The sequence below is a fragment of the Meles meles genome, chromosome 16 (assembly GCF_922984935.1).
Source record: "Meles meles chromosome 16, mMelMel3.1 paternal haplotype, whole genome shotgun sequence".
NCBI classification, from domain to species: domain Eukaryota; kingdom Metazoa; phylum Chordata; class Mammalia; order Carnivora; family Mustelidae; genus Meles; species Meles meles.
In genome coordinates, this window is record NC_060081.1 from 48,808,457 (window position 1) to 48,829,959 (window position 21,503).

Below are 21,503 nucleotides of genomic sequence, written 5' to 3' on the forward strand. Positions count from 1 at the left end.
TTCTCCACCTTGGGTTTCTCAGGGTTAGCAGTACCTTTTCCCTCCACTTCGGATGGTGATAAATTCAATGTGTCCATGGAATTTTTTTTTTCCATTTTTGTGTGAATAATGAAAAGAGCAGAGCATGATACTGGAGTCTGAACACAAGATGTTGTCAGAAATCCAGTGGAAAAATCCTCCGTTAAGTCAGAAAGGATAAATCTGGGGAAAGGCCATTCCTGGACACTGGAGGTCATGAAAGGGAAGCCCTCAAGGTTATGTAATCCATTTTTCAATTAATACGCTCCCCTACCTCCTTAACGGTGTATAAATTAATAGCAGCTGAAAAGGAATCAAGGCAGGAACACAGAGGAAAGTAGAGTGAAACAAACAACGTGGTAGAGCAGAAATTACACTTACAGGACATCCGCACAACAGACAAGGGAAGCATGAAGTCCCCTGAAATCAAAGGGGACTGGATTTCTAGAATAATGGACATTTTACCTGGATAGCTAGTGTAGAGACAGCTGTGTGGCAAGACACAATGAGCTCTGCCTGCTTTGGAGTCTTTGCTGCTGACACAGTAGAAGAATGTGCGTAATAATATCTACATGTGCTCTGAAAACAATTAATGGATTAACATTTGATAGGGAATGCACAGGGTGCAAAATTCAAAGAGGATGAAAGGCTGTTACTCAGGGGTGCTCATCTCCTCCCAGTATTGGATCATAATACAATTTTACTGGCAATAAGTTATTGTCTACTGACAGAGGCTTCTTTAGAGATGTGTACCAAAACAATGAGTAAATCTGGCTTTTAATACGTCTACATATTTAATATTTATATATTATATGTATTTATGTTTTATATATAAATATATATTTATATATTTAAATATTTTAGGTATACATAAAATATGTATTATATAATATAATATATATATATTTTTATATATGCATGCCAGTAAGTATCATGTATAGATGGGGATGGAGTGCTACTTTCAAATACATTGCCCTCCAATTTCAAGAGATTAAAGATTTGATTTGAAAATTTTTTTTTTTTTTTTTAGGGGTCAGTAGGGCAGCGGGAGAGGGAAAATCCTAAGAAGGTTCCATGCCAGCACGGAACCCAATGGGGGGCTCAATCTCACAGCCCTGAGATCATGATCTGAGCCAAATCAAGAGTCAGGTGCTCAACCGACTGAGCCACCCAGGCGCCCCCTAAAGAGATAGGCGATTTTCAAAAGAACACCTATTGTCTATTCTACTTTGATAAGCGAGTGAGCACTGTAATTCCAAGATTAGGAATCTAGGTGATAAAATCATTCTCAATCTGCAGTTTCTAGGTTTTCCAATTACATTAGCTTTGATCTTTAGACAGAGTTTTCCTAGAGGCCAGAATCCTGGTGAAAACGATGCCAAGTGCAATGCCGTTGACGGCCCCCTGGGTATCTTCATTGGTCATCTTGGGATCTTTGTAGTCTCATGTCATAGCTGCTTTCACGTTTTTGTTTGCAGGCAGGACTTATGTACAGAGGGATTATAGAAATATAAATGATTACAGTAGCACTCTGACCGAAACACTGAACAATGTATTTAGGCACAAGGTTTAAAGAAAAGGAAACAACAATTTCTAACCCCCCCAGCTGAGCCCAACTCTGGCAGTCACATCAGGATGGAGAGAAGACTCGCAGGTTACAGGGAAAACCTTGCTTTCCTCCGTGCCCTTGCAGGGGCATACATTCACTTGGGAATATATCCCTAGGCTAAATCTATTGAAATATCACCAGAAAAGTGGCTGTCAAGAGGGATTCTAATTCATTTGTCTGTTAGGAAGGTTTTATTTTCGAGCCGGTCTTACTAGAAAGGCGTTCAAGCCGTTACAGATGAAATACCCATTTCAAAACAGCACCAATCTCCGGGTCCAGCTCAGCAGGATTGAGCATGATTTTCAGCCATGAAATAGCAAACACTTCTTCTCAACATGTGAGTGGGAAGCCTTTGACTAAAAATCTTGCCCAAGCTTTTGGCAAGAGTTCAGTTTGGTAGAGAAGAATATGAAGAGAAAACAGGAAAAGGCTGGCTCTGCCGAGGCGAGTAACTTTTGTCCCCTGGGACCCGACCCTCATCAAACTGTTTGCTGTTCACCTCATTATAAACATCTCTCTGCCACAGCAGGTGTTGGGTCAGGAAGGGACACGGCGTCCAAGAAACCTGCAATCAGGTTAGCAACCCCCCAGGAGACCCATTCCCTTTCAATTGACTTGGAGTGTCCAGCAGTGTCTACCAGCCCCTGAGCTGTCTCCCCGTGAGACAGCTGTCATTTGAGTCACAGCGGAAACACATCCCCAAACCAGTTTCCCTGGTTTAGGAGCTGCGCTTCTAATGACATAAAGGAAAGCTGTCCAAGCCTTTCCAACCATTAAAGAAAAGACTATTTTCGGGGCATCTTGGTGGCTCTGTCTATTAAGCATCTGCCTTCGGATCCGGTCGAGATCCTGGGGTCCTGGGATCGAGTCTTATATGGGGCTCCCTGCTCAGCGGAGAATCTGCTTCTCCGTCTGCCTCTGCCTGCTGCTCCCCCTGCTCGTGCCCGCTTGCTCTCTCTCTTTTGCTTTCTCTCAAATAAATAAAATTTTTAAAACAACAACAAACGATAGTTTCCTCAGAGTTCCTTCAAAATTCCACTCCCTATAGAACAAGTTTTAAAAGCTTCTTGCATGAATCAATCTCTTTGGGTGAAGTTCAGCTTTTCAGAGATGTTCCTCTGATTTCTAGCTCCTCGAAATGGCAGCTAAGTCTATTTCAGAACTCAGACTGCCTTCAAAGCTGGAGAAGAAGAGTCAGCAGGCTCAGACTCACAAGGCTTCCTTCTATATCCTCACAGGTCTCTGCTGTGAAGTGGCTACTCTAGACTTCTCCGCTGAGTAATGGCTGCTGGCCCCCTGGGGTGATTGATTGGTTGTCGCTGCTTGAGTCCATCCATGGCCTGAGCCAACTGGTCTGAGGGAGCATCTCTCTCTTGTTCTTGGGCTTCCACCAGCCCCTTCAATACCACCACTTTTTGTCACCAGGGCACACAGGACCTTGCCTGTTCCCTCTGAGATGCACGTGATATGAGAACCTTCCAGATTTTGACCCGTGGAGGAAAAGTGACAGAGGTACATACAAATCTCACTTCCTGCTCTCTGCTCTCGCTCTACTTCTTCCCACAGTTCTCAGGGTGGGAGGGGTACACTTTCTTCCTTCTTGGTGGCCCACCCCGAGTCCTATGATTGCTGGGCATACGGTAAGACCCCTTAAGCTGGTCTGTGTTCAAAGAAGCTAAAATCCCTCCCTCTATAGAAATCTCCTGTTTTTCAAGATTTCTGCCCTGCTAATGAGACTCTTCTCCCTCAGGGAACCCCCTCCTTCCCTTTCCTGGAGCTATGATTCAGGAAGGATAGGGAGGGAAGGAGGATGCTTAAAGAGAAAAGAAAATATATCAGTTTATCATGTGCAAAGTAGTTTCATTGCTACACAAGGCAGAGTGAATTGTAATTCACTTCCTAGGCTTTGTGTAGTCACCACTGCAGGCTTTGGGTCCTTGTGGATCAGCTCTGGGGACCATCACACAAGCTCTATCAGTATTATTGTTAATGTACTAAATACCAAGAAAAAATGACCCAACATTGAACCAGTGTCTAGGACAACCCTTTATTCTTCTTGATAGCTCTTGATAGTTTATGCCATACACTCATTAAGATCTCGTTTTTCTACTGAGGAACTCTGATTCCTCAGAGAAAAACACAACCCTGACAGATAGTAAGATAGGTGATCTCTTTAGTCATCTCATGATAAACTAAAATAAGTGATTTATTTAGTCATCTCATGATAAACTAGACCGGACCATAAGTTAGAAGTACCAATTAATCACTTCGCCAATGGATGTCCCCACAACTATTCCAGATTTCTCTTTCCCTTCAAGTCTGGGCTTCCGGAAGAGTGATAGGTAAACAGTCCCTCATCCCTCCTATCCTGTTTATCCTACTGTTATCTGGTCCTAACTCTCATGTTCCCACCAACCCATCACTAATACCAAAGGCACACAGGCATTCTGGTTAAAGTCAAAGGATGCCCTTACGTACCACTCAGTCGCTGTAGACACTGTGCATCATTTTTTCCTCTTGGCTACTCTGACAGTCTTGGTCTCCCTCCTATCTCACAGGTTGTACCTCTTCAGTCTCTTTCAGGCTGTATTGCCTCTACCAAACTCTTAAAATGTGGAGCTATCTGGATCTCCGTCTTGGGATCCCTTCTCTTTTCCCTCTCTTGCCAAGAATTGTAGCCATTCTATGCTCAAATGTGTTCTAGATTCATGATTCTCAGATTTGGGGATATAAGTTATACCCAGGGAAAGGGTGAAAACTTCCAATCACTTAATCTTTACTGCTTGAATTTCTTCTTCTATAATCACCCTCATAAGAGCCTCATAGGGTGTTATGGTGATAAAAGAAATCCTAAATGAACAGGGTTTTCATGAAAAAAGCAAGATGCGTTGTGGTGTCCATTCAATGTGTCTACCTGGAGCAGGAAACTGGGCCCCTGTTTGCTCTGTCTCCTTAGACAGGTACTTTCACTTCCTGGGCTTCAGATTTTAGAGACTTAACTGTAGTGTTTATCAATGATTGGGTGTGCATTCTGCTAAATGGCATTTCATGTTCAAAACATGAGCACCTCCTTACTTGTCTGGAAGTGGTATAAAAAGGCAACAGTAGAGGGGTGCATGGGTGGCTCGGTCGGTTAAGTGTCTGACTTCAGTTCAGGTCATGATCTTGGGGTCCTGGGATGGAGCCCTGTGTCAGGCTCCCCGCTGAGCATGGAGTTGGCTTGTCCCTCCCCTCTGCCCCTCCCCCTGCTCATGCTCTCTCTTCTCTCTCTCTCAATCTCGCTCTTGTCCTCAAATAAGTAAATATAATCTTAAAAAAAGGGAAAAAAAAGAAGAGCAACAGTGGGAGAGATGTTTCCAACAGAAAATAAAGCTTAACCCGAAAATGGCTATTTATCCCAGAGGTTTTGTATTCTATTTCACTTATTGTCACTTAAAACTTTTAGGAGGAACAAAAGTGTCCCCTTTCAAATGAATGGAGTATAAGCTTAGTAATAGCTGCAGGGTAGTATTAGCACTGGGAGGGATATTATGTTACGGTTGAGGCAATTTTGAGGTAGAAGACACGGCTGGATGGGTTATAAAGATGTTGTCAATGCTACATTTATGTTTTAGGGGACTTTTCTGTTGTCCCCAAAATATTTTATCTGCAGGGACTGAGAGTCCATGGGTCAGGAAGGCAGCACTGCCCCTTTCTGGTGAAGGAAACAAAGAAATACAGGTTTTAAAAAGGTAATAAATCACATTTCCACAGAAAGTTTTGTTTTGTTTTTAACAGATGGGTAACAGTGTTTGCGGCTGTGGTAAGTGGCAACAGGAACCCTGTGTACATCTGTGAGCTGAGTTTTGGGTATCTGTTATCTTTGTTTTTAATATAATTTGTTTAATGGTAAGTGTATGTAATTTACATTTTTATAATGGCTGCTTTTAACCACTGGCTCACAGAATCCCAGAAAATTTTAAAAATTAACATCTTGTGAGCTAGTCTGACCAACTCCAACTTACCACTGGCTTATCTTCAGAGAATAAAGGAAAAGTAATATTAATATTTGCTTGAGCAATATTTAATTATGTTTGAGTTCCGAGACGTGCACCTTAATTTAGATGTTTTTTCTAGAACTCTATGTATCTATCAATGGGTAAATCAAAAGCAATGATTAGAATCATCATATGCTAGATCAATAGATGACAGTTTTTCTATAAATTTGTGTGAGCTGAGTGTGAGGTAGGTCTCACCTCCCTAGGGGAAGGGGGTAGGGAAAGAACCCAGAGAAAAAGCTATTTGCTTATTGAACGAATGACATGTTTTATGGACCTAATGGTGTCTCTTCAAAGCTCTTATGTTGAAACCCCAACATATGCGACTTATTTGGAGATGGGGTCCTTAGGGATGTGATTAAATTAAATGAGGTCATAATGATGGAGTCCTAATCTGATAGGACTGGCATTCTTATAAGAGGGAGAGACACCAGAGCTCGCTCTGTGCACAAGGGCAGGTCAAAGGCCACAGGAGGTTACAGCAAGAAGGCAGTGTCAGCAAGCCAAGGAGAGACGTCTCACAGAAACCAGCCCTCTGGCACCTTGATCTTACGCTTGGACCTTACGCTGCACAAGTGTCAGAAGAGAAGTTTCTGGTGTTTAGGCCACCCTGTCTGAGATATTTTGATATGGCTGCCCAAACTGACTAATACAGCACGCAAATAATGCAATTCCGTAACAGTTAACACGATACTCATACCTCAGGCTCTGTCACAAGGTCACGAGGAATTCCTTCCTGTCTGCTCCTCTGCTTGATAAACTTCTACTTAATCCTACTGGTCAAGGGTTACCACCTCTGGGAAGCCTTCCTTGGTTTCCCCCAGTTGTGTCAGGCCTTCTTCCCCCATAAACAGCTCTATGTTAGTGATGATCGTAGCGGTTTTTTTTTTTTGTTCTAACACAAATCCTTTGAATCTTTTACTTTTTTAAAGTGTTTTTTATTTATTTGAGAAAGAGAGACTGAGAGAGAGAGACAGAGAGAGAGTGTGTGTGTATGGGAAGGGAGAGAGGGAGAGAGAGAATCCTCGAGCAGACTCCCCACTGGGTGCAGAGCCCGATGTGAGACTCCATTCCAGGACCCAGAGATCACGACCTGGGTCAAAATGAAGAGTTGGCTGCTTAGCTGACTGAGCCACCCAGGCACCCCCCCCCCACCACACCTTGGCATCCTTTAAAGAAAGGTAGATTACATATTAGAAATTAAGATGCAGCATACTTTCTGTGCTGCCTGTATATTAGCCACTGGCCACATGTGGCTGTCTTTAAATTTAATTACGATTTAAATATAATTAAAATTCAATACTTCAGTTGCCTTAAGCACTTCAGACACTTGCTAACCACCTGTGGCTGGTGGCTGTTGCATTGAGCTCTCAGACATGGAACATTTCCATCCCTGCAGAAAGTTCTCTAGGACAGAGCTGTGCTGGGCTGCAAGCAATCTGAGGTGGGGGCAAGCTTTGCATCTTTTTTGCATTGCTTTCTTGTCCCAGCATCTAGCCTGGTGCCTGATATACAGCAGGCATCCAGTAAGTATTAGCTGAATTATTCAAAAAGAAAAAACGAACACTATTTACGTAGTTGTAGCTCCTTAAAGCATTTCATGGTTCCTCAAGATCACAGAAATAAAGACGCCTATATACATGCATTTTGATGACTGGCAAGTAAAATGCTAAAAATAAGCAATTTTCATTTTGCCTGGGATGAGAACACAAAGATGCTTTAAGATGTAATTATAGAATTCATCTCAGGTGCTAATATAGCAATCTATAGTTGTTAATTCGGAAGCACAATATCGATTCTAATTTATTTTTTTCTAGGTCATCTCAGCTTCATTGCTCTATAAGTGACTCTATGGACTCATTAAATCTTTCAGCATGATATTTATGCAACCCTATTTAATGAGTCCTCCAACACCTTGAATCCTCTGGATCTCATACCTATTATTTCAGTGGCAAACTTCTGGGTTTAATTAATCGTACACTTTCTGGACTCAAAGGAGGTCAGGAAAAGGTTGCTTGTAGACAGCCCTTTTGTTGCCATATTTAACGATCTTTGAAGAGATCCACAATAACCCTTGGGAATCTAGGCATTTAGATGTTCCTACACTAGGAAAATTTTCTTTGTTTCTTACTTAAATGTTTTATGAGTTACCTCAAAGCAGTTCCCTTCACTCAAACTCTGGAGCAAAAGGAGAAACCCTATCCTGTGACATGACAGAGGATTAAAACCCATCTAAAAAAAAAAGATGTTTTTCTTCCAGGATGTTCCTTTAGATTTCTTAGTCACTTCAAAGATAAACACCAGGGCTGAGTACATATTATTTGAATGAATAAATGAAAGCCATATAAACAACTGCTTAACCTTGGCACAAAGTAGAATATGTACCCTAACTTCTATCTCCTATCATTCAGGACACAAATTTCTAAGAGGAAGAAGGAGGTGGTAGTTAATGAGGGTGTTCCAGAGGGAACCATGCAGAGAGGAGAGAGAAGCAAGAAGATCTTCAGGGAAGTAAAGCAATGTAGGTTTGAACTCAGCACCCATACACACAAGCTGGATGAAGCAGAGAAGAAAGGAGGGAGGAAGAGGATCAGGGTTGGGAGGGGGTGAGCGTGTCCATCCTCAATCCTCATGCTTTACAGAGGGGAGTGGTGAGCCCTAAGAGCCATGGGCAGAGAAGGTTGTCTCAAAATCCTTAACCCACTTGTGCAGGTCACACTGAGTCTCAGTCTCCCCTCTGCAGGGCATTACTTGCCCACTGGATGTGATGAGCACAGAAAACAGTGGTCTGCCTCTCATCCATGGCCTGGGAGCTGCAGCCAACAGGGAAACCCCAGAGCTGAGCCTTGGGTTCGCAGGGGTGTTCTAACATCTAGTCCTGCGAGAACATCTTCTCTAAGACATTGGTTTAGAAAAAAGGGATACTGAGAAACTTGAACATTCTGCCTATGAGATTTAAATCCTCTTGTTGTTGTGATCATTTTGGGGGCTCAATCCCTGGCCAGATTGAGTTGTGATCTTATGAAGGCTGGAGTATACCACCAGGAAAGAAACAGTGTTTGGTGTATGTGAATGTGTCCCTCCCTTCTAGCCATTCGGAGAGATCTCCTTCTTTCGACAGCAAGCCTGCTAGGTAATCTCCCCATTTTACAGATGTTTATACTGAGGCAAAGGTGGTGTACCTTTATTGCTTGCCTGTCCATGAAATGTGAGAAGAGATATCACACCCTTGACATCTAGGTCATAAAACCATAGCTTCAGATATTTACTGAGAAAGCTGAAGGGCACAATACACGACTTGTGGTCTCCAAGGTCAGACACTCTTTGTATGACCTTGGGAAAGTTTATTAATTTTTCTGAACCTTAATTTCCTCCACTGTGCAATGTCCAGACGACTAGGATAACATTTGTGATATGCCTTGAAGGTGCTCGGCAGCATAGTAGGTGCTCAATAAATGCTATAGTTGTTTCTGTTATTATGTAAACGTCAGGGGTGAAAACCCTTTTTAATGCTCTTCTCTGGCCTTGAATTGCGCTTTATTATTTAAAAGCAGGTAGGACCTGTGTTTTTTGCTCTTTTGTGCTCTCTATTGAAATCAATATAGGCACAGCCCAGAATAAAGAAGGCACTTAATAAATTCTTTGCATAAATTGAAAATTTTCCAATGCTATATCACCAGCATTTTTATAGACATTGGTGTGCATATATATGTACACACACACACACCTTTATGCAAAGGTCCATATATACACAAAATAAGCAAACATCCTTTTTTATTTGCAATCTTGTTGTCTAGTGATTTGTATTTACCAAAAAATAGAAGTTACTATGGTTGAAAGGATGACTAACCTTTACAGCTCCATTCATTAATCTCTAGTGGATACCAAGAAATATAATTTTCATCAGTGAAGGTTCGTGTTCACAAATTTAAAAATGTGAAATTTCATGTATTTACATGAGGAGTACTCTTTGTATTAATCTTAGAGGGAAAAAAATCACTCTTTTCTAGAAAATGTGGGATGGCTTTATCTACTATTACTTTTGATTCATTCATTTTGTGTTCAGCGGTAGTCTATCAATGGGAAGGTATGAGATAAGCGAGAAACATTTGGGGGAAATAGTAAACATGGCCCAAAATGTACCTTTCATAGACTGGCGGAGAAGGACTTTTTGTTCTTTTCCAGATACAAAACAGTGCAATTTTTTGTTCTGTATTAACAATGAAACCTATTTTCCCCCAGAACATGTGAAATTGGTTTATTTTTATATTGTCTTTTATATGTGAAAAGCTGAAGGGACCAAACTAATGATGTGATTAAAGATTTTCTTAATGCCCAGGTATTGTGGGAATACCTGTCTCTTTTGAAAACAAATATTTTTGTAACTCTGGAAGCTCAGTTGACCTTCTAAAGGAAAAACAAGTCGAGGACCAGCCATTAGAAGCCTGATGAAACCCAGCAACTAAAATGTGGTCCTTAGGTCTCTCTTGCATTTGTTTTGAAAAACAAAACCCAAGTCGTGGGTTCTGAGCCCCATTGCCATTTACCTCCTTGGAGAGAATTCAATATTCTACCTGTGGTATTAAATGTTTCACAATAACTTTCAAAAACACCAAAACAGTAACAGCAAACATCAAAAACAAACAAGCAAAAAATCCAACGATGCTGATACCTGATGACTTAAAAAAAACACCCTGAACATTTATAGCCAACTGAAGAAGTCATTGTCAAGGTCTCCCTCCCTGATCAATGTTGCCTGCCCGCCCGCCCCCAACCCCCACCTTTCCGCCTGGGCTTTATCACAAGGTCACCACAGGAACAAGAGCATCACAGATCGGGGGGACAAGGATAGAATTCATAGCCAGGCTGGGGCTTTGCTCTCAGATGGCATTCTCCGCCTTTCTCTAGTGTCACAGTCTGTAGTAAAAAAATAAAAAGGTCTCGAAGGGTCAGGCTCGTGATAAGGCCCAAAACTCAAAATACAATAAACCAGCAGGAAAGCAGCTTAAAGCTTTTCCTTGCAGGTGCTAAAGCCAGGAGGGGTAAGAATGTACTAGATCCCTGCTTCTCAAATGGGATCCCTGGAAATGTGGCAGCAAGGGCATCCCCTGGAATCAGGCGAGAAATTCAGATCTCAGGTCCCACCCAGACCCCCGGAATCAGAATCTGCATTTTCATAGGATCTCCAGATAATTCATACACTCACTGAAGTTGGGAAGTGTTGAGCTAACCACCACTGCGTGTGCTGATGGATGTAGAGAACAAGAAAGAAATTACAGCTTTTTTTTTCCCCCAGTGAAGTTGTTTTCACTAATTCTTCGACATGTTTCTAAACGTATGGCTTCACAGGTCGAGTGCTTGAAGATGAAAACATCATAAGCCTTGTTGTAGGTCTCTGCTTTCAATACATCAGAATAGATGTATTCTGCTTTCTCTACCATCACAATAACACCTCTTTCCTCTCTAAAATGCGAACGCACTGGAATGGCTTTGGCCAGTTTTCCTATTAGCAAGAGGAATACAGTAGGTTTCATAATGCATTTCCTCTGGCAAGTTAAAATCCTCTCTAAACCTCTGACCTTCATTTTGCTCCAACCAGCAGCCCCCGGCCCAGGCATCCCTATTAGTGAGGTCTTTTCAAGGGCTCTTGATTTTAGAGAATCAGGAAATCCCGAGCTATCCCCTGAATTCAAAATATCATGTGGGAATACAATGATTTTGCTGGATTTTTGAAAGGATAGGTGTAGTCAATCGAATGGAGTGGTTCAGGAATACTCCTTGAGAGTTAATTTAATCCCACTGGAGTTTAAGATAGTAAGACTGTAGGCAACCAAGGCTGCAAGAAGTAGGAACTTAAAAATGTCTCAAAAGCAGAAATAACAGTCCGAGTGTAAGAGAGAAAGATCGAGTTCTAAAAGGAAGCCAGTTTTGCAACTAGAGAAATAAAATGAAGAGAGGAAGAAGACAATAGTGGAGAATGGAATTGATATTAAGAAGAGAGAACAATGATGAGAAAATAAACACCAGGGGAATACAGGTAAAGAAGAATCAGTTGCATCATGGGTATAGCTAGAAACTACGGCAGGAAAAGGATGGGAATGTAGAGAAAGGCTGGAGGGGGTGGGGGTCCGGGGCAGTGGGAAAAACAAAGGAGCGAGTCCATGATGCCTATAAACCTGATGGCCACATGCCACCCCTCTCTCAAAAGCGACCCCTCCCATCCAGTCCTACCTGGCCGGAAGGACGGTGGTCACCACTTGAGAGCTTGAGGATTGGGGGGAGTAAAGTTGGGGGAAACAGAGGGATCCTCATGGCAAGTTTCCGACAAGAATGAGGAGGAACCGTCCCCCTGTGTGGGAAAAAAAGGGAGGCTGTCATTTTTGTGGCATTGAAATTGATTTCTAATCATTGGCTGTTTCAAACTCTTGGTCTGGGAGCTCTCTTGGAATACCTTCTAGAATGGAGATTTAAAATCTCCATCTCCTTTGTCTATTCCAGTGCTTCGGACCACAAACACAATGGGATTGGCAATGGAACTGTCCTTGGTTCTTGCCTGCCCTCTGTAGGAATTAGATGTTAAATATGATTGTAACTAGTAGTTTCGAAAAATTCTTTACAAAATCGCACTACTCCCAAGAAACTTGAAAAGAGACTGTATTGAATCCCTGACAGCAACTGAACAATGCAGCCCAATGAGTCTGGGCTGAATGGCTATACTTTTCTGTCTCAAAGAGAGAAAACTATTTTTTAAATACATGATGTTAGTTTTGTTAGTCCTCTACATAACTCGTTTGTTAAAAAATATGTATCAAGCACCAACTATGTGCCAGGCATTGTTCTTCGGTGCCTAGAACTCAAGAGCCTCAGTGAGCAAAACAGTCCAAGCCCCTGCCCTCCAATGTAAAAGCAGCTTGTGTTCTACTGGGGAGGGATCAACATTGAACAACACATCTAAGAAAGAAGTAAATGACCTAATAAGAGAAGATGATAAATGCTCTGAAACACAGAAAGTAGAGCAGAATAAAAGGAAGGGGAGATACCAGGAATGGGGAAGTGGTAGGAAGAGTGCACATTTAACTAAAGTGGTCATAGAAGGCCTCTTTGAAAAGAAAGTTTTGAGCAAAGACTTGAGCCATAGAAGGGAGGTGCCCAAGCAGACCCTTGAGAGATGAACATTCTGGGCAGAGATCCATACAACAGTCCAGGGTGACATCGGCTTGGCTTGTCGGGTCCCAGCAAGGAAGCCAGGATGTCTGGAGCAGAGAATAGGTCAATGAGGAAACGAAGGGGAGATACAGCAAAGTGCCGTCAGATCATGTCAGACCTTGCAGACTTTTATTTCTCAGAGAGATGGGAGCCACGAAAGAGTCTTGAACTGGAGAGTGAGCTGATTTATGTTCTAAAAGATGACTCTGTCTGCCCTGTTGGGAGCAGATTGTGAGTGGGCACATGTGGAAGTGGGAAGACCATTTAGGAGGTTATTGAGAAATCCAGTTGAGAAATGATGGTGGCTTTGACTGGGTTAATGGCACTGCAATTGGTTCCTTAACAATTATAAAGATGTCCTAACCCTTCCATAGCATTTTGCAAGTCCTGCAGTATTTGTGATCTCACCTACAAGAAAGTCCTGATAATCAATTAAAGAATTGCAACAGCTCATTATGTAGTTCCTAAAATATAAGAACTACTTTAAAAAAATGTGAGATTCAAAGGAAAAAACAAAAACAAAAATGCTTTCCAGCCAAAGCTAGAAGACAACATAATTTCCTATTTTCTCCATGTCATCCAAACCATATAAATGCTGCTGACTACTATCTGAGACAGGATTTCTCCTGCTAGCATAATTCTGGAGGGCAAAATCCATTTTGATACCAAAACAGTTAAACATAGTAAGCTTCTCCCCAATTGTATCAAGTTGTTTGTGTGTGAACGCATGTGTGCACGTGTGCATGTGTGTCTGTGATGGTCACAGAGAGTATGGAGAATATGTAGTGGAGAATGCATGCAAACTGCCAGAAACATCATGAACTGTTTATTATTCCATTACAAACACTAGCAGAAATTAAATCCAATTCTATTAATAAAACTCTTTGAAATAAAACTCTTTGGAATATGGAAATACTACTGGAACCTGGGTTTCAGCTACAAACTCAAAGACCTCCTCACCAAATTCAAAGATTATCCTCAGCAAATCATTATAATAAATATAGAAGACTCCAGGACTCCAAGTGGTAGGTTTGCTACATTAATTTGACCTTGGGCAGAATACGTGGGAAACAGAGAATGTGATTCTTGCTTTTAGAAACTGCTTTTCCCATTTTGAACTGAAATTTCCTTTAGCATTTTTCGGCTCACTGGTCATGCATTTTTCCTTCTGCAATAGCTTTTTCTCTGGTCTCCACATGCTGCTTCATCAAATGTTTCAAAGCACCAGGACATCTCCTTTTTAGATATTCTCCAGGTACATATTTCTTGTGGTTTGAATTTGCCATCCTTCCCCTGAAAATATTGAGGGCCATGGTAAAATCAGGTAGTGGTACCTGAGGTAATTAAATCTTTCCATTCCTTGCCTTAAATAGTATTTAAGGGGTGCATGTCTGACTCTTTTTATTATTCTGGTTATACCAAAGCAGGGCTTTAAAAACAAACTAGAGATACATTTGGGTCAAATCATCTAATTTCTATTGGCAAAATTCACATAAATCATGCTCAATGATAGGCACGCAGAGTAGAAGTGAACCCAAAAGGTTTTGTAGGCCATCCAGGGTTGTGTGAACTCTTTTGTTAAGGGCAATCTTATTCGTGATATTGATCTCAGTTCTTGCTGGGAAGAATTTGAACCCCGTCAACACATACACTCTCTGCTCTAGTAAGTGATGAGCATTCTCTTTGGAAACCCTCCCCTCCAAACTATAAACCCATCACTGTACTCCCATATTTCTTCATCTTTAGGAAAGAAAGTAAGGACAAAGAAAGAGGAAAGAATTTATTTCATTAACAGGGTAGAGAAAAGGAGGAGGAATCAATGAAACCACGTGAATCTCCATTCCAATTTTGTTTAAGTCTCAAACCTAGTTGCCTTACAGGGGCTAATGAATAACAGGAATCCACGAGGCAGCCTGGGGAATGCCATGCAGGCCTGAGGGGAGCCCCTTCTCTGCCCTAGAGATTTGTTTACAGGTTGGCTCTCTGTAATCACATAATCTAATTTTTTAAAAGTTTTATTTTATTTTTAAGTAATCTCTATACCCAGTGTAGGGCTTGAACTCATAGCCCTGAGATAGAGTCACATGTTCCACTGACTGAGTCAGCCAGATACCCTTATATAATCTAATTATTAAAGAGAAATTATTTATTTTTATTTTTAAAGATTTTATTTTTTTATTTGAGAGAAAGAGATAGCGAGAGAGAGGAGGAGCTGGGAGGAGAAGGTTCAGAAGTAGGCTCCCCACTGCAGAGTGAGCCCAACGTGGAGCTTGATCCCAGGACCCTGGGATCAAGACTTGAGCAAAGGTAGGAACTTAAATGACTGAGCCACCCAGGTGCCTTGAAATTATTCAGAAGATTTCCAAGTATTAAATAATAGCATGCGGATTTTGTAATATGCTGCCTTGCCTAGGCTGAACTACATTTCCCAGATTTCCCTTTCCAGGTAAGGTGAGCTACAGGGGAGACTCTCCCGAGAGGTGGAGGGCTGAGGAGGGAGGCAGTGGCCATCTATAACACACACATGTTTTTGCATATAAGTTGAATGGGGTTTGGAATTACTTTCCCTTCCCTTTGGGCCTTTCTTTAGTTGCTCTGACTCCTGGTTCAGGTGTGTGTGTGTGTGTGTTCAGCTCTGTGGTAAAGACTCAATCTTTTGCAGGTTCTGCTTCTCTAGGTGAACTCCAATCAATACAGGTATTAATGAATTTAAACATATTAGAAAGACCATGTAGGGATTTTCTATTCCTGGTTAGGTTACTCGGGCCATTCTTCTCACTGAAAACAACTAAAAAAGTTAGATTCAAGATCGAAAATCATTTCTTCAAAGAAACTAAGAACCACAAAAATTTAAAGAATGATCAGGCTTAAACTGCAGAACCTCAAATGTAGACAGAGAAGTCACTTGTGCCCTAATGGGCTTTGCTAATGCTGGAAATTGAAACCATCTTTTGAAAGCCTGGTGCGGTGGGGTCACAACTCAAAGCCTGTGCCCTGTACAGAATGAGGAATCTTAGGGGAAACTTTCCCTATAGTAAGTGAAACATACAGATTGTAGATTTGAAAATAAACCAAATAGCACTTATGGAATCAAATAGAACACAAAAGCTAGGATTAAAAACCCAGTAGAAAAGTAGAAGAGCACTGTAAATAAATTTTTGGTGAATTAGAAAAAGGGTCAGAAAAATTGTCCACTGGGTAGCACAGAGAAATGAAAAGATGGAAAATACTGAAAAGAGTTACAAGATTGAGTTGATGGAGTAAAGGTCCATTTTATTTTACATGTAAATAATGTGATGGAAGCCATTTTTGCTGACATGATGGCTGAGTTTCTAAAGTGAAGGAAGTTATCCATCCAGCCACCTCAAATACATATTTAGAGACATTTTAGAAAAACTGCATAGAACAAACACACACACACAAAATCCTAAATGCAAGAAAAGGAGGAAAAATACAAGCTATTATCAAATAATTACACTAATACTAACAGCTTCTCCATAATAAGAGAAAGCAGAGGACAGGGAAATTTTATCTTCAGTGTGCTAAAAGAAAATAACTGCCAGCCTAAAATTTTATACCCAGTCAAAGTATCCTTCCAGAATGAAGGTAAAATAAAGACATATTTATTCTCAGACAAAAATGAAAACAAAACCAAAACCCCCAAAGAGTTTGTCATTGGTAGACTCTAAAAAGGAACTTCTAAAGGATGTAGAAAATAATGGTCCCAAATGGACAGTCTGAGACACAAGAAAGAATGCTGAACAAAAAATCTTGTGAATATGTAGATAAGTCTAAATCAACACTGACAGTATAACATAGCATAAGAATGTCTTATTTGTTTAGAGATGTGCACACAATCATTAATAAATTTCAAAAATAAATCAGGAGGAGACAGAGTCAAACTGTTCTAATGTTCTAGCACTGCCCAGAAGAGTCAATGTATCCTAGCTTTACATTCAAGAAAATACTGAGGGGCGCCTGGGTGGCTCAGTGGGTTAAGCCTCTGCCTTCGGCTCAGGTCATGATCCCAGGGTCCTGGGATCGAGTCCCGCATCGGGCTCTCTGCTCAGCAGGGAGCCTGCTTCCCCCCCCCCCTCTCTGCCTGCCTCTCTACTTGTGATCTTTCTCTGTCAAATAAATAAATAAAAAAGAAAAAAGAAAAAAATAGAAAAGAATGAATAACTACATTTTTTAAAAGGCAATTCTTCACACTGATACCAATGGGGGAAAAAAAAGTTTCTTCCACAGGAAAAAAAACACACAAAAAACAAACCATTGGTTGGGTCTACCAAAACTTGACAATGAGCAAAACATAGTCAACAGGCAGCCGATTTGCACTCCGTGGTCTGGCTTTGTTGAGGAGGTCCAATGGGTGATGGCAGGAAGAATCCACATTTCCCCCATCAAGTTGCAAAGGATCAAGGAACACACAAATGAATCATGTAAAGGAAAAGGCCTTTGCTTTAAATGCCCTAGTCTCTTTCTCCCTGAACACTGCAAGGCAGGACTGAAATCACTTCATTGAGAGTTCTGTCTCAGGGCTCAGTGGTAGATCTGACGAAACTAACTTCACTCAGAAGGATGAGTCACTCATCCTGCTCATTCAAAGATGTCAGGGAAATGAGGAAAATCAGTCTGTATTCCCCTGGTAGAAGAAAAAAACAAGAGCCAGTAGGCCACATGATGAAATGTTCTTTCACTATAAATTAAAATGCCCTAAAGCTTCCTGAAATTCTCTCTTATTGATGAGCTCAATTTAAAACAGAAAACCTGTGTTCTAAGAAGCATCAAAGACAAATTAAGTGTCAGAGAAAAAGTAAATTCCAGATTTATTGACTGTTTTATGAGGTTATGGAGATGGTGCATTAAAAAGTCCCCTCAAAAGATGATTCTTCTTGTAATGAGAGCGCGTGGCTGCAAAGTGATCAATATACATTGGAATATTTGTGGCAGATTTGTGGCGACTCTGATTAACAATGCTTCAACATGTTAAATAAATCTTTTTGAAGTGTTCAGGAGAAAGGCAGAGTGTCCTTTTTATAATCAATCAGTTCAGAGTTGGACGTGACCACAGAAGGTATGGTTTCTCTCTACTGGCAGTTGGGTTGTCAGTTGCTTCTGTCACCCTTTGTACACGTATATACTTTTCCTAGTGGTCTTGGCAAACCCAGGGATGGAAATCCCAAGGAAACCAATTATGTCACCTATATAATTGGTGGGGTTTATTGCATCCATCTTAAGGACTCTGCAGCTATAGATTTCATAAAAAGACACACCTTGAACAAAGCTGAAAATAGCATACCCTCAGGGACTGAATTAAATATTTCACTGCTAGGATACACGCAACTGAACATTTCTTAAGAATGTAGAACTTAACTGAAAAGGAACTGGGTATTCTCTTTCAAGGATGTCTACTGCTGTTTGTAACTTAAGAAATTTCAGAAGGATTTATGTACAGGAATGCATAGGGTAATTCTACATCAAATTGAGTTGCCTCTAGAAATCACCTACTTCCATTTTCCCCAATGGCCTCAAGAATTACTTGCAAAAGGAATAGACTCATTGATCTCTTTTTTGTGGGGGAAAAATAGAGTCTATACATGAAAAAGGCCTAGTGCATGTCACAAAGTTGGACATTCTAAAATAAATTTTCACACTGTGTCTGGCCAAATTTGGTTCTCTACCAAATATGTGCCAGTAGAATGGAAGTCCTTGGTCCCAGTATGGAAATGAAATGGTCTTGACTGAGGCCCATTGTCTTCCGACTGCTCTATTGGAGGATGGCAACAATTTTAGGAACTTGAGTTAATACTTACAGATCATAAGCCCGTGGTCGAGTAAAAGGTTACAAGGTTACACTTTGGATTAATCTTCATATGTAGTTCGCTCTACATCCAGCCAGAACTCCTTGCCATTGAAGAGCTGTTGTCTTTCAGCAATTGGGTTTTCAAATTTCTTTTGTTAAAAAAATACTTGTTTAATTTTCAAGGAGTTGTTTGGTTATCAAAAGGTTGGAAAACTCTGCAGCTTGTAATTGTGGTTCAGAACAGCTCAAAATAGTAATAGTAGGAAAATATAGGCATGTAAAAATAGCTTCCTCCCTGTTTTGGAGGATGTTAGGAACATTAAACACGTTATTACATTAGTTAGAATAAGTGGACGAAGAGAAACTAAGTGATTATATTTGACGTGTTGGTGAAAGAAACTAACAAATGGGAAAACATATGATGCCATGTAGTGTATATATTTGCTGTAGGCAAAATATTAGCCATTATTGTTTTCGAGGTATAAAACTGCTCATTGCATCTTAAAATATTTGAAGAAAGAACTCTACTCCCCTCAGTAACCTCTGGCAAAGTTTGCCATGCTTTCCTTTTCATAGAAAGATTGTAATTATCTTTAATATTACCTACTATAAAGTCAACTCAATTTCTTTGCCCAACATTCAGTGATAGAACAGCTCATAAATTTAGATGTCATAAAACCATTCCACTTTCTCATCTTTCTGACTGAATGCAATGGACTCAGTTAACCTTTTATAAATACTGCTGGTTGTTCTCAGTCCCTTGAGTTACTGTTCTTTCTTTATTGTTTCTGCTTTTGTTAATTTCCCTCATATCTATGTCTAGCTTTAAAAGATCATTCTGATACTGGATGTGAAGAGGGATTATTTCAAAGCCAGTGCTATCCTATTTCTGGTCCACATCCAACAATTACAGGAGTGTGGATGAATGCTATGCCGGTCTGGACTTTCACTTGCCTATATTTGCTTCCCCGTGCTTTGTGCTTTCTCCACATAACCTACATTTTATCTTATTCATTTCACTGTTTATTATTGTTATTTCTTATCACAGACATTTCCTTTGATGAGCCACGGTGTCCTACAATATTAACTGTCACGATTTCTTATGTTACTGTTAAAGTCATGGTTCTAAAGCACAACATTTCTTAAGCCTTGAAGAATACCTCTTAATAAATGCTTTCATTTGACATGAACCCAAAAATCTCCAAGGGCAACCTTCAAATCCAGACACAAAATGGTAGTAAGGGCAACATGGATGAAAAGCAGAGAGATATCACTGTTGTTCCTATTAAGTGAAAAATGAAGGAAACAGAAATCAATGCTGATGAGACTGTGGAAAAAAGGAACCCCCAAGCACGGTTGGTAGGAATGCAGATTGGTACAGCCCCTGGGGAAAACAGTACGGCGTCTCCAGTGTATCCACTACTGGGTATTTACCCAAAGAAACCAAATCACTAATTTGAAAAAGTACATGTACCCCTATGTTTACTGTAGCATTATTTACAATAGCCAAGATATGGAAGAAACACAAGTGTCCATCCATAGATGAATGGGTTAAAAAAATTAAGTATATTTATACAATGGAATATTACTCAGCCATAAAAAAAAAGAATGAGATCTTGCCATTTGCAATACCATGGATGGAGCTAGAGGATATTATGCTGAGTGAAATGAGGCAGACAGAGAAAGACAAATGCCATATGATTTCACTCATATGTAGAATTTAAGAAACAAAACAAATTAAAAAAAAAAAAGAGAGTGAGACAAAAAAAATCCAGACTTCAAATACAGATTACAAATTGGTGGTAGCCAGAGGGGAGGGTGGAAGGATGGAGGGATGGAAGAAATAGGTGAAGGGGATTAAGAGTACATTTATCATGATGAGCATTAAGTAATGTATAAATTGTTGAATCATTATATTGCACACCTGAAACTAATATAAACACTGTATATTAACTATACTTCAATAAAAATGAAAAAATAAAAGTAGAATCAATAAACCTCAAAAAGGCCTCTTCTCCATATACCATGACTTTGGGGGTTAGAGCTTCAACATGCGAATTCTGGAGGACACAATTCAGTCCATAGCACCACTGATTCTGATAATTATCTATATTTGGGCAGACTAAACTGATCATGTACAGACAGGCCCAGAATTTTACAAACAAAACAAAACACAAATGAAGGCAAAAGAACTATTATAAATTCATAGAAACACTTCAGACATCTTGCTAAGGACCAAAAAAAGAAGAAATGGGAAATTGGTATAAATATGGTAGTGGCACACACTGTTAATTATCTACCTAATTGCTATTTCTATTTCTTTGATAACAAAACATCAGTTTTGTTCAGATGCCTGTTGACTATGATACTGAGGAGAAGCTGGACTCCACCCTTTTGAGTGAGCCTTAATTGCACTAAATCAGTCATGCAAATGACACCCACCTGCCTGTGATTGGTTTAGGAATGGGTATATGGCATAATCTTAGCCAATGCGGAGAAGCGTATCAGGAAGATTTAGGAAAGTTTTCCTTAATTCTGTAAGATGAAGACATTGCCTTTGAATGGTTTTATGTAGTGTTGTGATGCATGGAGCTATGGCAGCCATCTTGTGACTACAGGTTTACAGCTCAGGCATGAAAGGCAACAAAGTGAGATGGCATGGTAGAAATTCTGAAAATACCTGGACTCTTGATGAGGTTGGTGAGCTGTTAGATTAACCAATCCTCAAACTGTGACATGTCTGAACTTTCAATAATATGACTTACTAAATTTTGTATTGTGTAAGCCAGTTTTAACTGGGTTTTCTGTAAAACTGCTACAGAATGCA

The 21,503-nt window shown here is 40.4% G+C and overlaps 1 protein-coding gene across 3 annotated transcripts in view; it reads right to left on the reverse strand.

Annotated features, from left to right (window-relative positions):
- The window catches only part of PLCB1 (phospholipase C beta 1), a 694,978-nt gene that overhangs the window by 60,958 nt on the left and 612,517 nt on the right, over nucleotides 1–21,503 (reverse strand). Inside the window, exon 32 of one of the 3 annotated variants that reach the window (XM_045980930.1) lies at nucleotides 11,896–12,013. The exons of 1 other annotated variant lie outside the window; for it this stretch is intronic. In XM_045980930.1, coding sequence (XP_045836886.1) covers nucleotides 11,915–12,013 — 99 coding nt within the window. In that variant the 3' untranslated portion in view covers nucleotides 11,896–11,914. Of the gene's footprint in view, nucleotides 1–11,895; nucleotides 12,014–13,901; nucleotides 14,164–21,503 lie in introns of those variants that run through there. One more of the 3 variants, XM_045980929.1, reaches the window with a different exon arrangement.